Raw genomic sequence first — 23,394 nt, 5'->3', positions numbered from 1 at the left:
TTTTTTTTTTTTTTTTTGATGCTTTGACCAGGAGCAATGGCTGGGCAACACCCTTTTGCAGTCATATCAGTGTCCTTCCGTGGGCTATAAATATAACATGTTTGAATAATTAAATAGTTAAATTAATTCATTTAGTTTTTATACTGCCTCGGGCACTGGACAAGACAATGGAGATCTGAAGGTATATATTATACCCATATTGTCCTCAAGGAGTTAGTCTTATGAGGGAAATAAACTAGTAAACAAAGTGTAATGTAGCAACATAATTTCACAATTTAAAAAATAATTGAGTGGCTTTTATGTGTTGTGCTCTGTGTTAGGTGCAGGCGATACAGCAGTAAAAAAAAATCTCTAAGGTGTTTGCCCTGGGGGGCTTACCATCTGGTTTGGAGACACAGGCGATGGCTACAAAAGCCAATTAGACAGTTAGCATTAGCAGCTGAGGTGGAGGAAGTACAGGAGAGAATGGAACCCATGGGAGGAAAATGAAGCCTAGATTGTAGAGTGACTCACATACATAATTTATATGAAGCTATTTCAATACATTTGAGGTTTCTTGAAAATAGAAGTCAGGTGTTATTTCGAAGAATTCATTTTTTTTTTTTTTTCAGTATAACCTGACACTCAGTTGGGGTTGGTACAAAACCGAAAAAAAAAAAAAAGATGTGGTACTAAATGATGGTAATAGGAGACTTCTTTAAAAAATTAAGAACCCCCTTATTAGCAGTGGTTTCCTGCAGTGGGAGCTCCTGCAGAGTTCAAAAGGGAGAGAATCTGGCTTGACGTTTCCTTTACAGTTCTTTTCCTAAAGTGTGTTTGCAAATAAGATTCTGACATTTTGAAGTCACAATAATTCTTAAATGCCCATAGAGACGGTTTGACTGAACTATCATCATTTGCGTTATGATTTGTTTTTAATGATCTGATTGCAAAGGTGACCATTTTGAACACTTACATTGCTTGTTAGGATTAGTTATCCATTATTGTGTGTTTTGCTCTTGGGGGAAAACATTGGGTATTTTGTGGGTCCTTATTGACTTATATGCTGCTTATATGAGAAAAAGAGATGTAAAGATTAAGTGAAGGGGATTTAGAGGAAGGCTCTTGCAGTAAAGTCATATTTCCATGGTCAAACCTTGAACCAGTGATTGTCTCCATTCTGCTGCTTTTCTCCTTTTTTCTGGGATTGACAGTGGATTGGGTGAGGGTTCAGCCACTCCCCTACACCTTTTAGGAGTTTTACTGTCAGCCTCCCTCTCAGTAATATCAAGGCTCCAAGAAAATGAAAAATGCCATTAGCTTTGCTCCACAACCTTAGGAATAGGGTCTGAAGCTTACATCCCAAATCATACAATGTGGCTACAAACACTCCCCACCCCACAAAGGTGGGGAGAAATGAAGATGCTAAATTTACCTTTTAATTCTATAATTCGTGACTTGTTTTCTAGAGGGTGAAATAATCACAATGGAAGATTTCAAAAAAGGGTTAAAATGCCACCAATAACCAAATTCCATATCTAGTTTGAAGATGGGAAATCATCTCCAGCTGGGAAGTCTGATCACCGTGCCATAGTGCTCTTTGAATCCTTCTAAGAAATAATCACAAGTAACAGTAGGATAACAGTATTTCAGAGCATGCGGTGTGAACAAGCTAGAATGGAGAGAAGGTTAAGATAAATGAGAAAAATTCTACAATTTGACTGATCATTTATCAGGCTAGCGTTTTCCAAGCAGAACCCTCAAGACCAGATTTAAAATGACTAAACTGAAAACATCATCCACTTTTACCTTCCTCATGCCTCACACTGGAGTACTACCCTTGGAGTACCAGTTCTTAACCATCTTTGTCTTGAAGCATTTCTGAGGTTGCCTCTAACCCCTATTTTACCATTGCATCTATCAAGCAAGATAAGTAAACATCCTCAAACTATATCAGGTAGAATCACACCTTTTTTTAAAAATTTTTTTTTGGGGGGAAAAGTTGCTTTGAGGCAGTAACTCGCAAGCAGGTGTCACAGAATTTAATAAGCAGTGTTTTTTTTTTTTTGGACACATGGAGAGGGATCATTGTCATTTGGAGGTTGAAGGTCATGAGAGTTTAGCATGTGATTTGCCTCTAGCAGCTCGTAACACACAGATCCCTGACTCCACAGTCCAGAACTTCTCAGAGGATTTCTGTTCCCAAGAGAGGAGAGTCATCTCTGTACTACAAGAGAAAGACTTTAGCAGAGAAATCTCATGTGACCTGGAGTCCCGATGCTAATTCTACAATGACAATCCTGACGCCGAAGGATGTGGGTATTTCATTGCCGAAAGATGGAGAAGCCCGCTCCAGAGCATTTCCTTAGAGTCCTAGTGATGGTATCTGAACACACTAGGTGAACAAGAGCTGCACTAAGGGATTCGTGGTTCTAGAAAAAGGGAGAAGGTACCAAATAAATGGGATTATTAAAAGTCAAGGCAATATATCATGTGGGAGATACCCTTACATCGCTCATGTGAAGTGTGTCTTGTTCCTACCTTAGGAGATGAGGCAGAGCTTGTTTGCCTTCTTTCCCTTCCAGCTACCACTGGGCATGCTTGAAACTGCTTCTCTGTTATGTTCGCTAGCACGCAATTGTCTAAAAGAACAGTAATAGTCATGAGGTTCTGACAGACACACACGTTTCTCTCAGCTTTTACAAATGCCAGCCAGGAACACAGTGGCATTTCTACTGTAAAATCGGAAAGCCAATCCATTTCCCCTCTTCCTTATTTTCTTGGTTTCAACTACATTTCTTATTGCCAAGGGAAATACAAGGCAGAAATTAGAGAGCAATGTTATCACTTGTCTTTCTTGGTCAGGAAAGAGCTCCTAAAAGCAAACTCATACAAGGTGCAGCAGTTTTATAGGGCAGCTTATCAGAGTGTCTTGCTAGCCAGTTGATCCATCTGTAATCAATTTCATGTCATTTTAATAACCATGCCCCGATGGACTAAAAATCAAACTAAAACCATGAAACAATACTCAGAGGCTGCTTTTCTAAAATACATGGACTTTGGCTATTTTTTGTAGCATTGCTTATTGTCTCTGAGTTGCTTGAGTCTCTAAAACCCAACTCACAATGAAGTATAGCTGCTAGAAGTGGTCTTTTTATACCAATGGTATTTGTTCCTCTGTTTCTTCAATGTACTATCACCATTCGCACTTTTTCTGTGTTCATAGTAGTTCCAGCAATTAAGTGTCTTGCTTCTGGGGGCCAGGATTTCTATGATTCATGTTGCATGTCATTAATTCTTGGATCTTTTGTGGGCTCTGCACAGTTTTAATCACTTGAAGCACCTATCCAGGCACTAACATATATAAAAGGTTTAGCATGTCAAAGTCACCATAATAAAAATTTGTATCTCACCAATTTTAGGAGTGAAAATCACACACTTGGGAGAACTTTCCCAAATCCACAATGACGGTTGATTTCTTTATGGTGTTTGTCTTAATACCAGCTTTATTGAGATGTAATTCTCATACAGAAATATTATCCACATAAATACCATTCAGTGTTTTTTGAAGAGGCATGTTATTAACATTACAACCAATTTTAAAACACTTTCATCACCCCAAAAGGAAACTCCATACCCATATATAATATAAGCCGTCACTCCCCATTCTTTCTCCCTCCCCTGTCTTGGGCATCTAATGGTCTACTTTCTGTCTCCATAGATTTGCCAATTCTGGACATTTCTTATAAATCAAACAATGTGGTCTTTTGTGATTAGCTTCTTTCACTTAACATAATTTTTTCAATATTCATCCATGTTGTGACATGTATCAGTATGTCATTCTTACCTGTTGCTAAACAATATTATATTTGTAGGAATATAAAATTTTCCATTCAGCAGTTGGTAAATATTTCGGTTGTTTCTGCTTTTTTGGCTTATTATGAAAATGCTGTTATAAACATTGATATACAAGTTTTTGTGTGGACATATATTTTCATTTCTCTTGAGCATATACTAAGGAGTAGAATTGTTGGATCACATAGTAACTTTATTTTTAATATTTTGAGTACCTTTCAGACTGTTTTTCAAAGTGACTGCATCATTTTACATTCCCACCAGCAGGGTATAAGGACTCTAATTTTTCCACCTCTTTGTCAACTCTTACTATCTGTTTTTTTTTTTTTTTTTTTAAATAATTTTACCATTTATTTATTTATCTTTTGTCTTTTTGCCTTTTCTAGGGCCACTTCCTGTGGTATATGGAGGTTCCCAGACTAGGGGTCCAATCAGAGCTGTAGATGCTGGCCTACACCAGAGCCACAGCAACGTGTCTGCAACCTACACCGCAGCTCACTGCAACACCGGATCATTAACCCACTGCGCGAGGGCAGGGATCAAACCTGCAACCTCATGGTTCCTAGTTGGATTTGTTAACCACTGTGCCACAATGGGAACTCCCACTCTAGTCAGTGTGAAGTGGTATCTTATCGTGGTTTTGATTTGCATTTCCTTAATGTCTAATGAAGTTACGCATTTTTCATATGCTTCTGGGTGTTTGTAATCTTCTTTGGAGAAATGATTTTTTTTTTTTTGTTTTTACAGCTGCACCTGTGGCACATGGAAATTCCCAGGCTAAGTTTCGCCACAGCCACTGCAATGCCGAATCTGAGCTGCATCTGCTCGGACCCCACAGCTTGCAGTAACACTGGATCCTGAACCCACTGAGCAAGGCCAAGGATCGAACTGCATCCTCATGGACACTACATCAGGTTCTTAACCCACTGAACCAAAGTGGGAGCTCCTGGAGAAATGTTTATTCAGATCCTTTACCCATTTTTAAATTGGGTTGTCTTTTTAATATTGAGTTATAAGGGTCCCTTAGATAGTCTAGATACAAGTCTCTTATCAGATATATGATTTGCAACAATTTTCTCCCATTCTTTGAGTTATTTTTTCCACTTCTTTAATGTGTGCTTTGGGCATAAAATGTTTACATTTTGATGATGTCCAATTTGTCTGTTTTGTCTATTGCTGCTTATTCTTTTCATATTTACCTTTGTGTGTGTGTGTATATGTGTTTAGTTAAATTAGTCCTAATGTGGCAAATTTGGTACAAGTGTAGGCTTTGGTATCACAGTCCTATTTTGAAATTTCTCTGATCTGGATAAATTATTTAAGCTCCCTGAGCCTCAGATACGCATCTGTAAGATGGAGATAATCCTAGGACTTATCTCCTGAGTTGTTGTAGGAATTACATGGAATAATGTATGTGAAATACTTAGAATTTTACAAAGCCATAGTAGTACTCTTAATATTAGCTATTTGATTGTTATAAACCCAATAGTAATAAATTATAGTGTTCTGACAAGTAAATTGAGCCAAGCAGTTTCTGTGAAGAAGCAGGTAATGAGTACAGCTGAAATTTTTTACAGACACCATTAAATTTGGCCCCACAAAACCAGGTAAAGCATTCACGGTAGTTATTTCCAGCAGGGAAGAGATTTTGGAGGTGCCATTTCTAAGGTCACATGACTGGGAAATGCTAGAGACAGGGTTAAAACCCAGAGTTTTGTTCTTAAAATCATGAATTCAGTTTCTTTTACTTTTTTTTTTTTTTTTTTGGCTTTTTAGGGCTGCACCCATGACATATGGAGGTTCCCAGGCTAGGGGTCGAATCAGAGCTGTGCGCCAGCCTACACCACAGCCACAGCCATGCCAGATCCAAGCTGAGTCTGCGAGCTACACCACAGCTCATGGCAACGCCGGATCCTTAACCCACTGAGCGAGGCCAGGGATTGAACGCACAACCTCATGGTTCCTGGTTGGATTTGTTTCCATCCTGTGACAGATTTATAGTAGAAGTTAGGTGACTCAAGTTTTGTAGTCTTCGTTATGATGTTTTACCTCAGGCAATCATATCAGGAATGAAAAGAAAGCAGTTTCATGGGAAATTAAAATTGATAGTGAGCATTATAGGAGAATCATGGAATTAAAACATATTTGATTAGAAAGTTTATGTTCATAAATAGCCATAGCAAGTAATGATTGTAGTTGTATGTACCTTCTTCTTTAATTAAAAAGTACTCCTCTTCCTTTGCAAAGTTATACATGCTCATAGACATTAGAGACTCTAAATAAATTTTTTATTATAGTTTGTTTACAGTGTTCTGTCAATTTCTGCTGCGTGACCCAGTCATATTCATATATATATATATATATACATATTCTTTTTCTCACATTATCCTCCATCATGTTCCATCACAAGTGATTAGATATAGTTCCCTGTGCTATAGAGCTGAATCTCATTGCTCATCAATTCCAAATGCAATACTTTGCATCTACTAACCCCAAACAACCAGTCCATCCCACTCCCTCCCCTTCCCCCTTGGCAACCAAAAGTCTGTTCTCCGTGTCCATGAGTTTATTTCTTTTCCGTAATAGGTTCATTTGTGCCATATATCAGATTCCAGATATAAGTGACATCATATGGTATTTGCCTTTCTCTTTCTGACTTACTTGACTTAGTATAAGAGTCTCTAGTTTCATCCATGTTGCTTCAAATGGTATTATTTTGTTCTTTTTTATGGCTGAGTAGTATTCCATTGTGTATATATACCACATCTTCTTAATCCATTCATCTGACAATGGACATTTAGGTCATCTCGGCTATTGTGAATACTGCTACAGTGAACATAGGGGTACATACATCTTTTTGAACGAAAGTTTTCTCTGGATATATGCCCAGGAGTGGGATTGCTGGATCACATGATAGTTCTATATTTAGTTTTCTGAGATACCTCCATAATGTTTCCATAGTGGTTGTACCAGTTTACATTCCCACCAACAAAAAAAGGGTTCCCTTTTCTCCACACCCTTTCCAGCATTTGTTATTTGTTGACCTGTTAATGATGGCTATTCTGACTGGTGTGAGGTAGTACCTCACTGTAGTTTTGATTTGCATTTCTCTAATATTTAGTGATGTTGATCATTTTTTCAAGAGCCTGTTGGCCATCTGTACGTCTTTGGAGAAATGTCTATTCAGGTCTTTTGCCCATTTTTCAATTGGGTTGTTTGTTTTTTTGCTGTTGAGTTGGATGTGTTGTTTGCATATTTTGAAGGTTAAACCCTTGTTGGTTGCATTGTTTGACACTATTTTCTCCCATTCCATATGTTGTCATTTTTTTTTCCTTTGCTGTGCAAACTTGTAAGTTTGATTAGGTCCCATTGGTTGTTGTTTTTTTTTTTTTTTTTTTTTTTCCCTATTGATTTGGGAGACTGACCTAAGAAAACATTTGTAAGTTTGATGTCAGAGAATGTTTTGCCTATGTTCTCTTCCAGGAGTTTGATGGTGTCTTATCTTATATTTAAGTCTTTAAGCCATTTTGAGTTTATTTTCATGCATGGTATGAGGGTGTGTTCTAGATTTGCATGAGGCTGTCCAGGTTTCCCAGCAATTCTTGCTGAAAAGACTGTCTTTTTCCCATTTTATGTTCTTGCCTCCTTTGTCAAAGATTAATTGACCATAGGTGTCTGGGCTTATTTCTGAATTCTCTATTCTGTTCTATGGGTCTGTGTGTCTGTTTTGGTACCAGTACCACACTGTTTGATGACTGTGGCTTTGTAATATTGCCTGAAGTCTGGGAGAGTTATGCCTCCTGCTTGGTTTTTGTTGCTCAGGATTGCTTTGGTAATTCTGAGTCTTTTGTGGTTCCATATAAATTTTTGGATTGTTTGTTTTAGTTCTGTGAAAAACATCATGGATAATTTGATAGGAATTGCATTGAATCTGTAGATTGCTTTGGGTAGTATGGCCATTTTTACAATATTAATTTTTCCAACACAGGAGCACGGGATATCTTTCCATTTCTTTGAATTCTCTTTAATTTCCTTGATTAATGTTTTATATTTCTCAGTATATTAAGTCTTTCACCTCCTTGGTCAGGTTTATTACTAGTGTTTAATTTTTGGTTGTGCAACTTTAAAAAATACTCTATTTTAATAATCCTTTGCTAATATTTCATTGTTAGTATACAGAAATGCAACTGATGGCTGAATGTTTATCTTGTATCCTGTTTCTTTGCTGAATTTGTGGATTGTTTGAATAGTTTTTGTGTTGAGTCCTCAGGGTTTTCTATATATATAATATGTCATCTGCATACAGTGACAATTTTACCTCTTCTCTTCCAATTTGGATACATTTTATTTCTTTTGTCCATCTGATTGCTGTGGCTAGGACTTCCAGTACTATGTTGAATAAAAGTGGTGAGAGTGGGCATCCTTGTCTTGTTCTAGATTTTAGCAGGAAGTCTTTTAGCTTCTCTCCATAGAGTACTATATTAGCTGTGGGTTTTTCATAAATGGCTTAACGTTAAGGTATATTCCCTCTATACCTTTGGTAGAAGTTTTTTTTTATATATCATGAATAGATATTGGATTTTGTCAGATACTTTTTCTGCATCTATTGATATAATCATGTGGGCTTTGAGTTTTCTTTTGTTAATGTGATGTATGATGTTGGTTGATTGGCATATGTTGAACCATCCTTGTGAACTTGGGATGAATCCCACTTAGTCATGGTGTATGATCTTTTTTATATATTGTTGGATTTGGTTGACTAAAATTTTGTTGAGAATTTTTGCATCTGTATTCATCAAAGAATATGGATATATAATTTTCTTTTTTGGTAGTATGTTTGTCCGGTTTTGGTATCAGGGTGATGGTGGCTTCATAGAATGTCATTGGCATTATTCCTTCTTCAACCTTTTGGAAAAGTTTAAGAAGGATGGGTCTAAGTTCTTTGTATACTTGGTAGAATCTGCCTGGTAGAAGCCATCTGGTCCTGGACTTTGTAGAGAGTGCTTTTTTTTTTTTTTTTGTTTTACCTATTTAATTTCATTTCTAGTGATCAGTGTGTTCAGTTGATCTGTTTCTTCTTGATTCAGTTTTGGTGGGCTGTATATCTCTAGAAAGTTGTCCATTTCTTTAAGATTGTCAAATTTGTTGGCAAATAATTGTTCTTAATAGTCTCTTATAGTTTTTTAAAAATTTCTGCAGTATCCATTGAGATTTATCCTTTTTCATTTCTTATTTTGTTTATTTGAGTTCTTTCTCTCCTCTTCTTTGTGAGTCTGCCCAGAGTTTTGTCAATTTTATTTACCCTTTCAAAGAACTGACTTTTGGTTTTATCAATTTTTTCTATTGTTTTTTTGAATCTCTGTTTTATTGATTTCCTCTCTGATCTCTGTCATTTCCTTCCTTCTACTTACTTTAGGTTTTGTTTGTACCTCTTTTTCTAATTGTTTTAGGTGGTAGGTTAAGTTTTTGATTTGAGATTTTTCTTCTTTTTTGAGGGAGGCCTGTGTTGAACTTCCCTCTAAGAACTGCTTTTGCAGCATCCCATAGATTTTAAATGTTTGTACCTTCATTATCATTTGTCTCAAGGTATTTTTTAATTTCCCTTTTGATTTTCTTGTTGAGCCATTGGTTTTTTAGTAGCATGTTGTTTAGTCTCCATATAGTTATTTTTTTTCTTATGTCTTTTCCTGTGGTTGATTTCTAGTTTCATGCCATTGTGGTCAGAGAAGATGCTTGAAATAATTTCTATACTCTTAAATTTGTTGAGGTTAGTTTTGTGCCCCAGTGTGTGGTAAATCCTTGACAAAGTTCCATGTGCACTTAAAAAGAATGCATATTCTGATTTTTTTGGATGTAGTGTCCTGAAAATGTCAATTAAGTCTAAATTTTCTATTGTGTCCTTTAGGATCTCTGTTACCTTATGGACATTTCTAAATATGCTTATATCTTTAATACATTTATATTTAGAAGCATCTTATATAATGGGTAGATGGATTTTCTATTTAATGTTTAGATTTATTAGGCATGAAGTTAAATTGATTTACATTATGGCTTTAAATTCTGGGCCTCCAGAAGATTTTTCATAATTGGGTTTGAGATATTTTGTTGAGCAGCAAATAATTATCTTTCCAGATCTTCTGAAATTTATTTACTTTACTGTTTACTCATCCAGAGAAAGAAAAAGAACTCCTATAATTCTCTTGGTAAAATTAGAGCCTCATGAGACATTAACTCTCAAACACAAAAATAGTTCATCTTTAGCAAGCAAAAAGGTGATTGAGCTGACTAAAGTGGTTATTGATTATTAATTCATCATTTTATGGCTAAGTAGCAAGTACTGTTTAGTTATCTTTAGGAATTAGAGGACAGGAACTCACCAACTTGGCCCTCACCCTATTGCTGCAACTTAGGGGTTCATTCTGTTTTTTTGAAATAATCAGTATTGTTGGGGTTCATTCTTGACACATACAAGGACTTTTGAGAGCTAGATGCCTCTCAAGTTGTTTCATTAAAATTCATTGAGGGAAAAATACATCTGACTATAAGATAACATTGAATCTAAGTTGATAAAACAACTGATATTTGAAGTGTTATTTATATGGATTAAAAAAATCCTTGTACAGATGAAATGACTTCTGGTCTCAAATCAATTCTTTCCATCATAGCCTTTTTTTTTTTTTTTTTTTTTTTTTTTGTCTTTTGTCTTTTGTTGTTGTTGTTGTTGCTATTTCTTGGGCCGCTCCCGCGGATATGGAGGTTCCCAGGCTAGGGGTTGAATCGGAGCTGTAGCCATCGGCCTATGCCAGAGGCACAGCAACGCAGGATCCGAGCTGCGTCTGCAACCTGCACCACAGCTCACGGCAACGCAGGATCGTCAACCCACTGAGCAAGGGCAGGGACCGAACCCGCAACCTCATGGTTCCTAGTCGGATTCGTTAACCACTGCGCCACGATGGGAACTCCCCATCATAGCCTTTTATCAAGAAAACCTAAAGCAAACTGGTGGAATATGCTGCAGGAATTTGAGATTTATTGCCCTAGTCTGTATAAACTATTCCTCATCTTTTTTTGCCTGAACATCGACATTTTCTTTAGATAGAACTATCCAGATTATTTGGGCTGTTTCAGAGTCAGGGTAAATATATTGGATGATGAGAAAACCTCTAGCATATTTAAATTTGTCCACACAAAGTAGTTTAATTTTGACTTAGTTCCTCACTTATTATTTCATGCAAAAAGGAAAAATACTTAGTCTTTTGAGTGTATCAATTTGTCAGCATTTGGAGCTGTGTCATGCAACTGTGGGTTTGGATCGTAATTTTATTTCATTTTATTTTATTTGGCTAGTTAAATCAAAAGTGATGTTAAATAATGTGTAGGCATGATTGTTTTATAAAAACAAAATTATTTTGAACTAAAAAAGAGCTGATAACTGACCTTCATCTTAAATTCCAGTAGATGAAAATGTTGGATATTTGGATTAACAATGAACTAACAAAAGCCAAATGTCAAATGGAAAAATGATTTTAAGCTTTAATTATGTGATTTTAGGGGGACAGATTTTGTGAAAATCAAGGCTTTAATACTGTCTGTAATTGGAAGATTCTTTTAATTATAAGGAATTACAAGTAACTCTATATCTATGCAAAAATTGGAAATTTTGTCTTAAGAAATGAAACGAAATATGGTTTCATTGTGTGTGTGTTTAAAAAAGAAATCAGGAGTTCCTGTTGTGGCGCAGTGGTTAACGAATCCGACTAGGAACCATGAGGTTGCGGGTTCGGTCCCTGCCCTTGCTCAGTGGGTTGACGATCCTGCGTTGCCGTGAGCTGTGGTGCAGGTTGCAGACGCGGCTCGGGTCATGCGTTGCTGTGGCTCTGGTGTAAGCTGGTGGCTACGGCTCCGATTCAACCCCTAGCCTGGGAATCTCCATATGTCGTGGGAGCGGCCCAAGAAATAGCAAAAAGACAAAAAAAAAAAAAAAAAAAAAAAAAAAAAAAAAAAAAAAAAGAAATCAAGCAATAGAATTTTTCCTTAATAAAACCCGAAGTCTCTTACAGTTTAGTGAACAGTGTGTATGGGGTAGTAGACTTTTCTTGAAGTTAGTTTAAAACTTTAGAATATAAAGAACTATACACCTTAAGGATCACTGTCTCCTACCTTGCATAATCAATCATTAACTAATTTCTGTTAGAAATAATTAGAACTTTGGAAACTGTCACAGTATCTAAGTAGATCTATTTATAAGTCCATTTGTAACATATAGTGACAGGTTATGAATGAAGGAGAAGGATAAGATCAAGTAGAGGTGAGAAGAAGGGGTGAAGGGGAAGAAATTTGAGGAAGAGGAAGAAGAATAGGGTTTATTGCCTTTGGTTGGTTATTCCAGGTGTACCTGCATTGATAATGAAACACTTACTGATAATGAATAGTTTTTAATGTAAGAAATACTGAAATAGAAATCTCGAGTCGGCTTTCCTAAATTATATCCAAGTATGTTTAACTTAGGCTTATTCAAGAGGAGTGGTGGCTAGAGTTTTATGGTAACTATTTCATAGAGTGTCGAAGTGTGGATACCTGGGGAATTTTTGGCTTGTTTTGTATTTGTTTTTTATTTCCAAGGCTGGTTTGAGGTAGGTGTGGAGACCTCTTAATTTTTTTTATTTTTAATTTTTTTATAGTTTAATAATTTTTATTTACTCTGTCCAACTCTGTTTTTAGTATATATTTAGACCATTCATATTTAGTGAAATTATTGATATGTTAATTTTTTATTACTCAAATGAATTTATCACATCTGTAGTTATATAATGATCATAACAATCTGATTTCACAGGATTTCCATCCCACAGCCCAAGCACATCCCCCCACCCCCCAAACTGTCTCCTCCAGAAACTATAAGTTTTTCGTGTGTGAGTCAGAGACCTCTTTAATGGGGCAGAAATTTCATTCAATTTTTTTTTTTTCTGGCTCAATCCCATGAAACAAATTCTTTCTCTAAGATAACTCTGGTGATCGCCAGGCAGCCTGAAGTTAATTGATTTAGTTCTCATAATTTAAGTTTTTTATTTTTTAAGGGATATACCCAAGGCATATAGATGTTCCCAGGTCAAATTGGAGCCACAGCAATGCCAGATCTGAGCTGCATCTGTGACCTGCACTGCAGCTCATGGCAATGCTGGATCCTTAACCCACTGAACGAGGCAAGGGATGGAATCCCTGTCCTCATGGATACTAGCTGGATTTGTTACCGCTGAGCCACAATGGGAACTCCTACCTTAAGTTTCTATTTCAGGTTTTGAATATTAGATTTAACTGTAGTGAACCTGTCAGAAACACTAAATTATGTTAGTAATTATACATGGCTCACTTTTAATCCTACTGATATGTTTGGTTTGATTTTGCTGGGCTATGGAACTCTTGATAATCAAAGCTAGATGTCATGATGTAACATACATTTTACCATGGGCAGAGATAACATAGGAAGTTTTTTATAAATGCAGCCTGCAAATTGTACTACTTTAAGATGAGCCGAAAACTCATTTATAGAAATGGTGATCAGGTCTTAGATATGGATCAAAAGATATATGTTTATTTAGTTTTTAAAAGAAAGACAAGGTTTATTTTTAACTCTCCTGCAAATGACTTTTTGTTATTGTATTTATGGATAGTGAAATTCTCTTCATTGGTAAATTTAGTTTCATATGTTAATAATTTCAAACATACTGAAAATTAAAGGTTTATTAATATATGGAGTATATTTTTCTCTTTACTAAATTTTCACTTGGCCCCTTCCTTCCCATTCTCAATGCTATCTATTATCCTTGTTCCAAGACTTTCAGTCCATTATTGCTGTAGTTGGCCCTTTTTGGCTAAGCTGATTGTTAAATTTTGGGGGGAGGTATACTAGTTTATTAACATTTAAATATCAGCATCAAACAATGAGCAAATATATGCTGGCCATATATTCAGATTTTTGAAATAAAGATAAATGGACAGCTTTAAGGGTACAGTGTGTTAAATACTGCATAATATAGTAAAAATTGGAGAAAATCTGGGGAGTGGTATGACTGCATATTTTATGTACAAGTATAGTGACAAGCCCTACAATTGGAGGAAAAACTCATTCAGGACAGAACAGAGGTCCTTGGTTGCTGACGGAATCTTCCCTGGTCTTCAGATTTGAAACAAACCAAGGAGTCTATCAGTTATAAAAACCACTGACTTCAGGACAAATAGTAACAGAATAGATGGATAAGAGCCAATTTGGATTGCAATGCCAGTCTGAAGCTAGCAGGGTTAGCTGGAGGCTGACAATGTTGCAGCTCAAGTCCAGGATCTGTACATTAGAGTAGCAGTCTAGAGATCAATTGGTTAGGGCATTCTTCTAAAACTGCTTATTTCCAAACAAGTTACTAAAATGCTTTTCCCAAACAGGGTGATAGCTAAATTTTCAGGAACTTTGTGAGCTGGTTGTTAAACGTAACTAGTAATAAAAATTAAATGATTTAAACTTACAATTAGACAAATTATATTAACACAAAGGTAATAACCCCAAATTTATCACTACCTAATTATTTTTCTATGTAGTTGAAGTTATGTTGGCTGTATCTGAATGGTAAGCACACTATACTATATGCAACTGTGTATCTCTACCCAACTCTGTTCAGTGACTTTATATTCAGTGGCTTGAAATCGTTCATGGTGGGAGTATTTACACCACAGAAACTGGCAAATGCTATGTCACTTTGCTGTGTGTGTGGTTTTTTTTTTTTTTTGTCATTCATTCATTCATTCCTGGAGAAAGCATGGTTAAAGATTTGCCAGCACACCACACCACTCACTGCAGTGTGCTTTTTGTCTCCCTACTTCTAGACCCTTCTTTCAGCACTTTCTAGAACAACCCACCATGCCTAATTTTTCTAAACAGGGAAAGCTGAACTTAGTAATGGAAGAAATGAAGTCAGAAGAATATGACAAAAATCTAGTTTTTACCATTTTGCAGCAGACATACTAGCACCTCTGAACTCCCATTTCTTTATTCTTAAAATAGGACAAGGATCCCTTTTTGTTACCTATGGAGAATTTCAAATAAAAATCACAATGTGCTAATATTTGTAAAAGTGCTATATACACATACTTTTAAAATTAGTAGTACACACTTGCTTCACATTTTCACCTTTTTTCTTCCTTTTTGATGGTCACATCCATGGCATATGGAAGTTCCCAGGCCTGGGATCGAATTTGGGCCACAGTTTTGATCTACGCCACAGCTGCAGCAATGCCAGGTCCTTAACCACTGCACCAGGCTAGGGATCAAACCCATAACATCGCAATCACAAATCACTGCATTTGGATTCTTAATCCACTGCACCACAGCAGGAACTCCACATTTTAACTTCTTGACCTAAGTTTACAAAGGCTTATAACAGCACAATGGAGGTTAAGTTTACAAAGGCTTATAAAAGCACAATGGAGGTTATATGCTAAATTGCTGTCCCAGATTTTTTACTGCCTAACTACCCCCTATAATCTTCCAGTGCTTAACTTGGATACTGGATGGCAAGGGCCAGGTGCCAGGAGTATGTGCCACTCAGACGATGTCCACTGCAGATGCAGCATGAGCTTGGCACTTCTTAAGCTGCTCTGCTCAGACTGTCCTCAACTATTTCCCTTCTTGTTCTCCAGGAAAAATTGCACTGGGCAATAAAGATGAAACTTAATTATCACCCTTTGTTGAGGTTTGAAGGCTCTTGTTAAGATGCAAAGATTTCAAGTTGATAGGAAAAACTGACACATTAAGCCATTGTCACTCAATATCCTAGTCAGAAATAGTTACTGAAATGACTTAGTCTTTGAGTTGGGTCCTAATTCAGTTAAATTTTAAGGAAGAGTAAGTTGTAGAAACAGCAGGAAGAAGGGGTGTTAAACAAGAATCTAGACCACTGGGTTGGGAGGGCTGAAAGTGAACAAGAGAGACTTCTGCAAAGTCTGAAGGTTCTGGTTGCTATGAAACAATGTCAAAATGTTTGCATTTGGCATAGCACTTCCTCTTTTTATTCTCAATGGTGTCGCTAGAATACTTTTCCTTTTACAAGTTTATTTTGCCTCTCAGATCTTGTTATATCACTCCCTTTTTGATTTTTGAAATCTATGGGAAACACGCATTTTGATATGTTACCAAAGTCTCAGTGACACAAATTTTAGACCTTTCTGAAGAAAAGAAAGAAGCTAAGGGTAAAAGCATATGTTAGGAATCATTAATTCCATGTTCAATTCCTTTCTTTAATAAATATACGAAATTTCACAAGAAAGGTCTCCTTTGCTCAAATTTCATAAAGAACTGTCTCTTTGTAACCATTTCTGTTTTACACTTCTCTCGCTCCCCCTCTCTCCTCTTGGTTTTCCTTTTTCTTTGACTTCTTTTTTTAGATTTTATGTCTGCGAAGATTATTTTGCTTTACTCACAATAGCTGGAAACAATGTATGTGAAAATAACTGAAGTATCCTGCCCAATTATTTACGGTGCTAACGTCCCCAGTTTTCATCATAAATTGTTATTTATTAGATGTGTAGTGGGCAGATGTGCGTAAATGCTGTGGAGTGAGGAGACAAAACATAAGAAAATTATGATCCCCACCCTCATTCAGAGGTGATGATTAAGTCAACAAATTGATACACACTACTCATTAACCCTCCAGCTACAGTCAGTTCATTCAACAAGTAGCTCATTACTCACTACTCTGTGCTACAGTTAACAAAATTATATGAGTGTCAGATGAGGGTCTATCTTCTTATTCACAGATCGTTTTATAGTTGAAGCGATAGAGAATAGACTTTAGCAAACTCTAAACTCCTGTATCTGATTATTTTGGGGATTTTTTTTTAAGAAGAATGTTTTTCATATAGGATGTTTAGCAGTTTGTCTTTTCCCTTGGGAAGGATTCTACCATTGTTCTTGATCCTTTTAGACAAAGCTATAGTCTCATCAGTTCAGAAGTGCTGATGTTTTATACAGTTGTTTTCTGTAAGATACGAATCCCTGACATTTCTATAAGTTTACTTATTTTCTTCTTATATGCATCACCATTTTTAACATGCTAGAAGATTTGAAACCATATCTTATTCCAAGTCCACATTGGAGAGCAAATCAAGTTAATATTTTTATCTTTCTCTCCACTCTTCATTTTAGCTGGACCAGACCAATTTTGAGAAAAGGATATAGACAGCGCCTGGAATTGTCAGACATATACCATATCTCTTCTTCTGACTCTGCTGACAATCTGTCTGAAAAATTGGAAAGGTATGTTCATGCACATTGTTTAATAGTTGAAGAGAGAGGTTAATAGTATTAACTACTTAGAGAATAGAGAAGTGACAGTGGAGAGTTTAATTCTTAAAATGGCATATTTCTTTCTTTCTTTTTTTTTTGCTATTTCTTTGGGCCGCTCCTGCGGCATATGGAGGTTCCCAGGCTAGGGGTTGCATCAGAGCTGCAGCCGCCGGCCTATGCCAGAGCCACAGCAACGCGGGATCCGAGCCGCGTGTGCAACCTTCACCACAGCTCACGGCAACGCAGGATCGTCAACCCACTGAGCAAGGGCAGGGACCAAACCTGCAACCTCATGGTTCCTAGTCGGATTCGTTAACCACTGCGCCACGACGGGAACTCCAAAATGGCATATTTCAAATAGGAACATCTTACTTTTCAGATGATGTGTCAATCAATGAAAAATTAAAAAATGGAGCTCCCTTTGGGCTCAGTAGGTTGAGAACTGAAGATGTCTGTGTAGATGCAGGTTTGATCACTGGCCTCACTCAGTGGGTTAAGGATCCAGCATTGCTGCAAGCTGTGGCATAGGTTTCAGATGCTGTTCGGATCCAGCATTGTTGTGGCTGTGGCATAGACCTCAGCTGCAGCTCTGATTCATCCCTGACCTGGGAACTTCGATATGCCGAAGGTGTGGCCGTAAGAGGAAAGAAAAGATTTAAAAAATGGAAGGATTAAAAAAAAGAGAAACGTTTTCCTGAGGAATTTTTTTTTTAAAATACATATATGGATTCTTTGAATTCTGAGAAGTTACCTGTCTTTAAAGTACATTAAGTGGATTTTGTAAAGACTGAAATAACACCTTTATGAAGCAAGTTGTGTATATTTGCCTCCAGAATCTTTTTTTTTTTTTTTTTGTCTTTTTGCTATTTCTTTGGGCCGCTTCTGCGGCATATGGAGGTTCCCAGGCTAGGGGTCAAATCGGAGCTGTAGCCACCAGCCTACGCCAGAGCCACAGCAACTTGGGATCCGAGCCGTGTCTGCAACCTGCACCACAGCTCATGGCAACGCCTGATCGTTAACCCACTGAGCAAGGGCAGGGACTGAACCTGCAACCTCATGGTTCCTAGTCAGATTCGTTAACCACTGCGCCATGACGGGAACTCCTGCCTCCGGAATCTTACTGCATTAATACAAATGTACATCCTCAGAAATCTTAAGGTAATGGCTATTGGATATCAAAGAAATTTCATATCTTTGAGTACACATTGAATGGCAGGTGTAGTATCTCCTTTCAGCCACTCTGAAAGGAAAGCATCATCTCCATCTTATAGAAGAGCAAACTGAGAATCAGAAAAATGATGTAATTTTCCAGTTAATAACTGATGGTGCCATGGTTCAAACCCAGGTGTATACTACTGCCTCCCCAGAAACAATGTTTCCCATTGTAAAGAAATCTTCTTTTCTAAGAATATTGGTTATAATCCTTTTGTTTGTCAGTGACAGAAACCTAATTAACTAGCTTAAGTAAATAAAAAGAGGGAATTTATTGGCTCATGTAGTCTACCTGTGTGAAGGCTAGGAAGAGGACCGGCCTTAGGAACTCAGTGGAACCAGGGACTGGTTTTATTCTCTTAGACCAGCTTCCTCCATGCAGTGGATCCTCAGAATTCTTTGCTCATATCTTTATAGACCACAGAAGAAAGAGTCCTTTCTCCTTGGCCAACTGTGGAAAAATCCCAGAAATTTCTCAATCACAAGCTTTCTCCTTGGACCAGCAACAGTCTCTGAATAAGCTAGACTGGTCTGGTGCCAGCAGTACAGGGTCTGATACCAGATGAAGGGGAAAGAGGGGAGGGAGCTGGCAAAAAGAAAAAAAAAAAAAAAAAGAAAAAAAGAAAAAGAACAATAAGAAAGAAGTACCTATTTTTTTAACTGCCCCAAAATAAAATAGACTTTCAATTTGTTTATCTTATTTTCATTAAACTCATTGAATTTCTTTTGAAATTTCAAGGCAAATAAAATATTCAACCTTATTTTTTCTTGATTTTAATTCAAAGAATTAGGCTAATGGGAGTAGTAAGTTCACATTTCCAGGATCAAGGACCAGCACCTATCATTGAGCACTTATTTCTGTGTAAGTGCCATGAAGCCTGAGGGCAGGGATTTTTTTTTTTTTTTATTTGTTCTGTTTATCATGTGCCTGGAGTAGAGTCTAAAATGGAGTCTGATATATACAATGGTCCTAAGTGGATCCCCCAGAGACACCAAAATCTCTGGATGCTTTAGCCCCTTATATAAAATGGCATAGTATTTGCATATGGCCTACACAATCCTCTTGTACATTTAAATCACCTCTAGCTTACTTATAATACCTAAAAAATGTAAATATTATGTAAATAGTTTCTGGCACATGACAAAATTCAAGTTTTGCTGTTTGGAACTTTCTGGATTTGCATGTGTGTGTGAATATTTTCTATCCCAAGTTGGCTGAGTCTGTGGATGTGGAACCCACAGACACAAAGGGCCGATTATAATAGGTGCTCAGTAAATATTTGTTGAATGAGTGGTTGATGATTGAATGTGAAGTGGCTAGCATGTAACAACCTGTAACACTGCTGCAGAGAAAAAATACATAACTATAACACATTGTAGGTATATCAGCAAATCCAAAATAAGCTCTAAATGGATGCTAAGGGAAAGAGTAATCAGTGTAGGACTTGGTGAATCACTGAATGACATGGATGGGAGGCAGGTCCTGTGTGTGTGAGTGAGAGGGTGGGAAAGAGTGTGAGGAGGTAGACAGATGGCAGAGGGTAATTAAGGCATTCTAGATAGCAAGCTTCTCAGGGAAGTCAGTGGCCATGCACAATGCCATGCCTGCCAAACTCGCCCTCAAATCTGAGTTTGTGCTCTTCCTTTAGAGTAACTTAGAACCACCTCTAATAGTGGTAGATGGATAGTTATGCCCATGGCTGATGATAAAATTCAAAGTCCTTATCTAGTTCTTTCCTGTGAAACTTCTCATCTCTGTACTGTTTAAAGATGAAGATGAGAATAAGACTTATGGCTATGTTTTATCCACTTGGGAAGAGAGAATTTTTATTAACAGGAAGCAATGGTAATAATTTAAGTATAATCAGTTGATGAACATATAGCATTTAAAAGATAACAAGACATTTGATATCAAAAATCTTCAGACTACTTAGTTCTGCTCCTACCAGAAATTATAGAATTTGATTGTGTGCTAACTTTCCAAAAAATTTATTGTAAAGAATGACTCTACTAGTTGAAAATGAAGTTTAATTGTATTTGTTTCATATCTCTACATTTAAAAGCAAAGTCCAAATAACATGTTTTTCTAGTGTTAAATTACAGAAAATTCCGCCTGACTTTTAATCTTGATTTTGGTTTGACAGTTGAATTTTGTAAAATCCACTATAATCCTAAACAAATGAAGAGAAAAAAAATTAAGTATTTGTTTATTTTTCACCTTGTTCTAAGCACAGCAATGTGTATTTGAAAGTCATAATTTATTTGTCTACTTTCTGCATTAATTGCTTTTTAAAGCCTAGAACCTTTCTTTAACACATAAAGTGTGGCTTTTTCATGAAGTTAACTCCCTGAAAACTGATATATCATGGAACATTGAATTCTGCCAAATATCTGTCTTAGTATTAGTGTTGGAAAGTCCCCTTAATATTTTGTCTCTTTAGTCACTTGGGTTAATTTCCTTGAATGTACTTTTGTGACTGAAACTATGTTAATGGCAATAGAAGAACTCAAATATTTGTACATGCAACTCACTGGTCCTACTTTTTATTCTTTTGCAGAGAATGGGACAGAGAACTGGCTTCAAAGAAGAATCCCAAACTCATTAATGCCCTTCGGCGATGTTTTTTTTGGAGATTTATGTTCTATGGAATCATATTATATTTAGGGGTAAGGATCTCATTTGTAAGTTCATTATGGATAAAATAATGATATTCACTTTTAGGATTATAGAAGGAATAGGGTAATCTCGTAGAGGGGTAAAAGACTAATCTAACTCCAAATACAAAGAAGCCACTAAAACTCTAGTAGAGACAAGTAAAAATGCTTTGGAACTAAGATTTCCTGGAACACAGGTGACAATTTATAATTTAAAATGGGTCCCGTAAGAAGTTCCGTCATGGCTCAGTGATGAATGAACCCAAACTAGTACCCATGAGGACGCAGGTTCGATCCCTGGCCTTGCTCAGTGGGTTAAGGATCCGGTGTTGCTATGAGCTGTGGTATAGATCACAGATGTGGCTCAGATCCCACATTGCTGTGTGGCTGTGGCATAGGCCAGTGACTACACCTCCGATTGGACTGCTAGCCTGGGAACCTCCGTCTGTTGTGGGTGTGGCCCTAAAAAGAGAAAAATAAATAAATAAATAAATAAATAAAATGGGTCCAGTAAAATAAGGTTTTTTTTAGATATTATTGTCTGTTACTATCCCAAATCACATTATCTTACTGGTTTATGAGATTGCCAGTGACTTTATTTTCCTGTATTCAATAGAAGAAAGTCAGGAGACAATGTCTGGAGAAGAATTAGGTAAAATTCAGCCAATTATATATGTGACTGTTTGTAATATTCTGAAACCATTTCTGTGTGCCAAATTCTTTCAAGCAAAAAAAAAAAAATAGCACAAATTTGAAATTTGGCAGTGAGGTAATTCTGCAGTATGTTTTCTGTCTCCTCTCTCTTCATCATTGTGAAGAGGGCTCCCAGCCTGAGGACCCCAGTCTTTGTGGTGTTGAAGTGCGGCCCAGGATGTTCCCCAGATGATGTCAATTGTGACGCTGATATATTAATGTTTACATCATCAGAGCATCGATTTGAATCCTTGATTGTCACCTGTAAAAGCGATGGCAAGTTGAAAACTGATTTAGTCTTCAAGTAAAGGCTGTGTACAATATTTTCTTTGGGAGGTTAGGTACCAATTGGGTGGATCTATTTTGTAATTATATTGATCTTCATGTCTCTGAAAGTAAGGGGTGTCTCCCAAAGAGATGTCACACAAGTTGCATTGCTTCAAGAACTTGGACTTAATGCACACCAAATAATTCATTTAAACATTTATTTTGACAAAGATGACCAAAGTTAGGTCCAGAAGGTTTTGTAATGCTCTTGATAACCTTTTGAAGAAATTCTGCTGGTTTTTAAAATCTGTCTATGTATGTATGTATGCATGTATATATCTAGCTGTCTATCTATCACATATCTATCTTTCTCTAAAGAAACCTGTAGCAGTTTGGATGTGAAAAATATTTTATTTGTAAATATGAATAAGGTAGCTGAAGAATTAATTATCTTTTAAGATACCTTTGAGGTGATTTTTCTTGCACCCAGAGCTTTGGGAAAATTTTTATTTATAGCTTCTGATTCTGTTTGACCTAATTTTTCAAAATATGTGTTGTTGTTTGCCTTAATGACTATACTCTCTGCATTTGAATCAGTGTATAGAAGAATAGTTCACTCTCGCCATATCATATGGGAACACAACATTCTCAATAAGTCATCACGGGTTGAAGTGGACTTCCTTCCTTCCTTCCTTCCTTCCTTCCTTCCTTCCTTCCTTCCTTTCTTTCTTTCTTTCTTTCTTTCTTTCTTTCTTTCTTTCTTTCTTTCTTTCTTTCTTTCTTTCTTTCTTTCTTTCTTTCTTTCACTTTTTAGGGCCATACCCATGGCATATGGAAGTTCCAAGGCTAGGGGTCAAATTGGAGCTGCAGCTCCTGGCCTACACCACAGCCACAGCAACATGGGATCCGAGCCACATCTGCAACCTACACCACAGCTCACGGCAACACTGGTTCCTTAACCCACTGAGCCTCAGCGGAAATTCCCAAAGTGAGCTGTATTTCAAACAATTGTTATGTCACAGCTAAGACTGTGGTAAAACTCAAAGTTTTCTCTAGTCATGTTCTTCATCACACGCTGTTATACTGATTACCATAAGCACAACTGAGTAGAAGCTGGAAGAGAGGATGGATTATTAAACCTCTTTTATGCTCTGCCTATTGTGAGATAATTTATTCCTCTAGAATCTACCAGCATAGGAATTTCATGTGAACAAAAGCACTCACCTAGGAGTTCCCATTGTAGCTCAGCAGGATAAGAACATAACGTAGTGTCCATGAGGATGCTGGTTAGATCCCTGGCCTCACTCAGTGGGCTAAATATCTGGCTTTGCCACAAGCTGCAGCATAGGTTGCAGATGTGGCTCGGATCTAGTGTTGCAGTGGCTGTGGCATAGACCTAT

The 23,394-nt window shown here is 36.9% G+C and overlaps 1 protein-coding gene across 4 annotated transcripts in view; it reads left to right on the top strand.

The window, feature by feature from the left end:
- The window catches only part of CFTR (cystic fibrosis transmembrane conductance regulator), a 190,493-nt gene that overhangs the window by 17,737 nt on the left and 149,362 nt on the right, over positions 1–23,394 (top strand). For all 4 annotated transcript variants that reach the window (XM_021078522.1, XM_021078520.1, XM_021078523.1 and 1 more), the window contains 2 exon segments: positions 17,027–17,137; positions 20,938–21,046. In XM_021078522.1, coding sequence (XP_020934181.1) covers positions 21,017–21,046 — 30 coding nt within the window. In that variant the 5' untranslated portion in view covers positions 17,027–17,137; positions 20,938–21,016.

The sequence above is a fragment of the Sus scrofa genome, chromosome 18 (genome assembly GCF_000003025.6).
Source record: "Sus scrofa isolate TJ Tabasco breed Duroc chromosome 18, Sscrofa11.1, whole genome shotgun sequence".
NCBI lineage: Eukaryota > Metazoa > Chordata > Mammalia > Artiodactyla > Suidae > Sus > Sus scrofa.
Note: the sequence above shows the minus strand (reverse complement) of the source record. Positions and strands in the feature narration are given on the sequence as shown.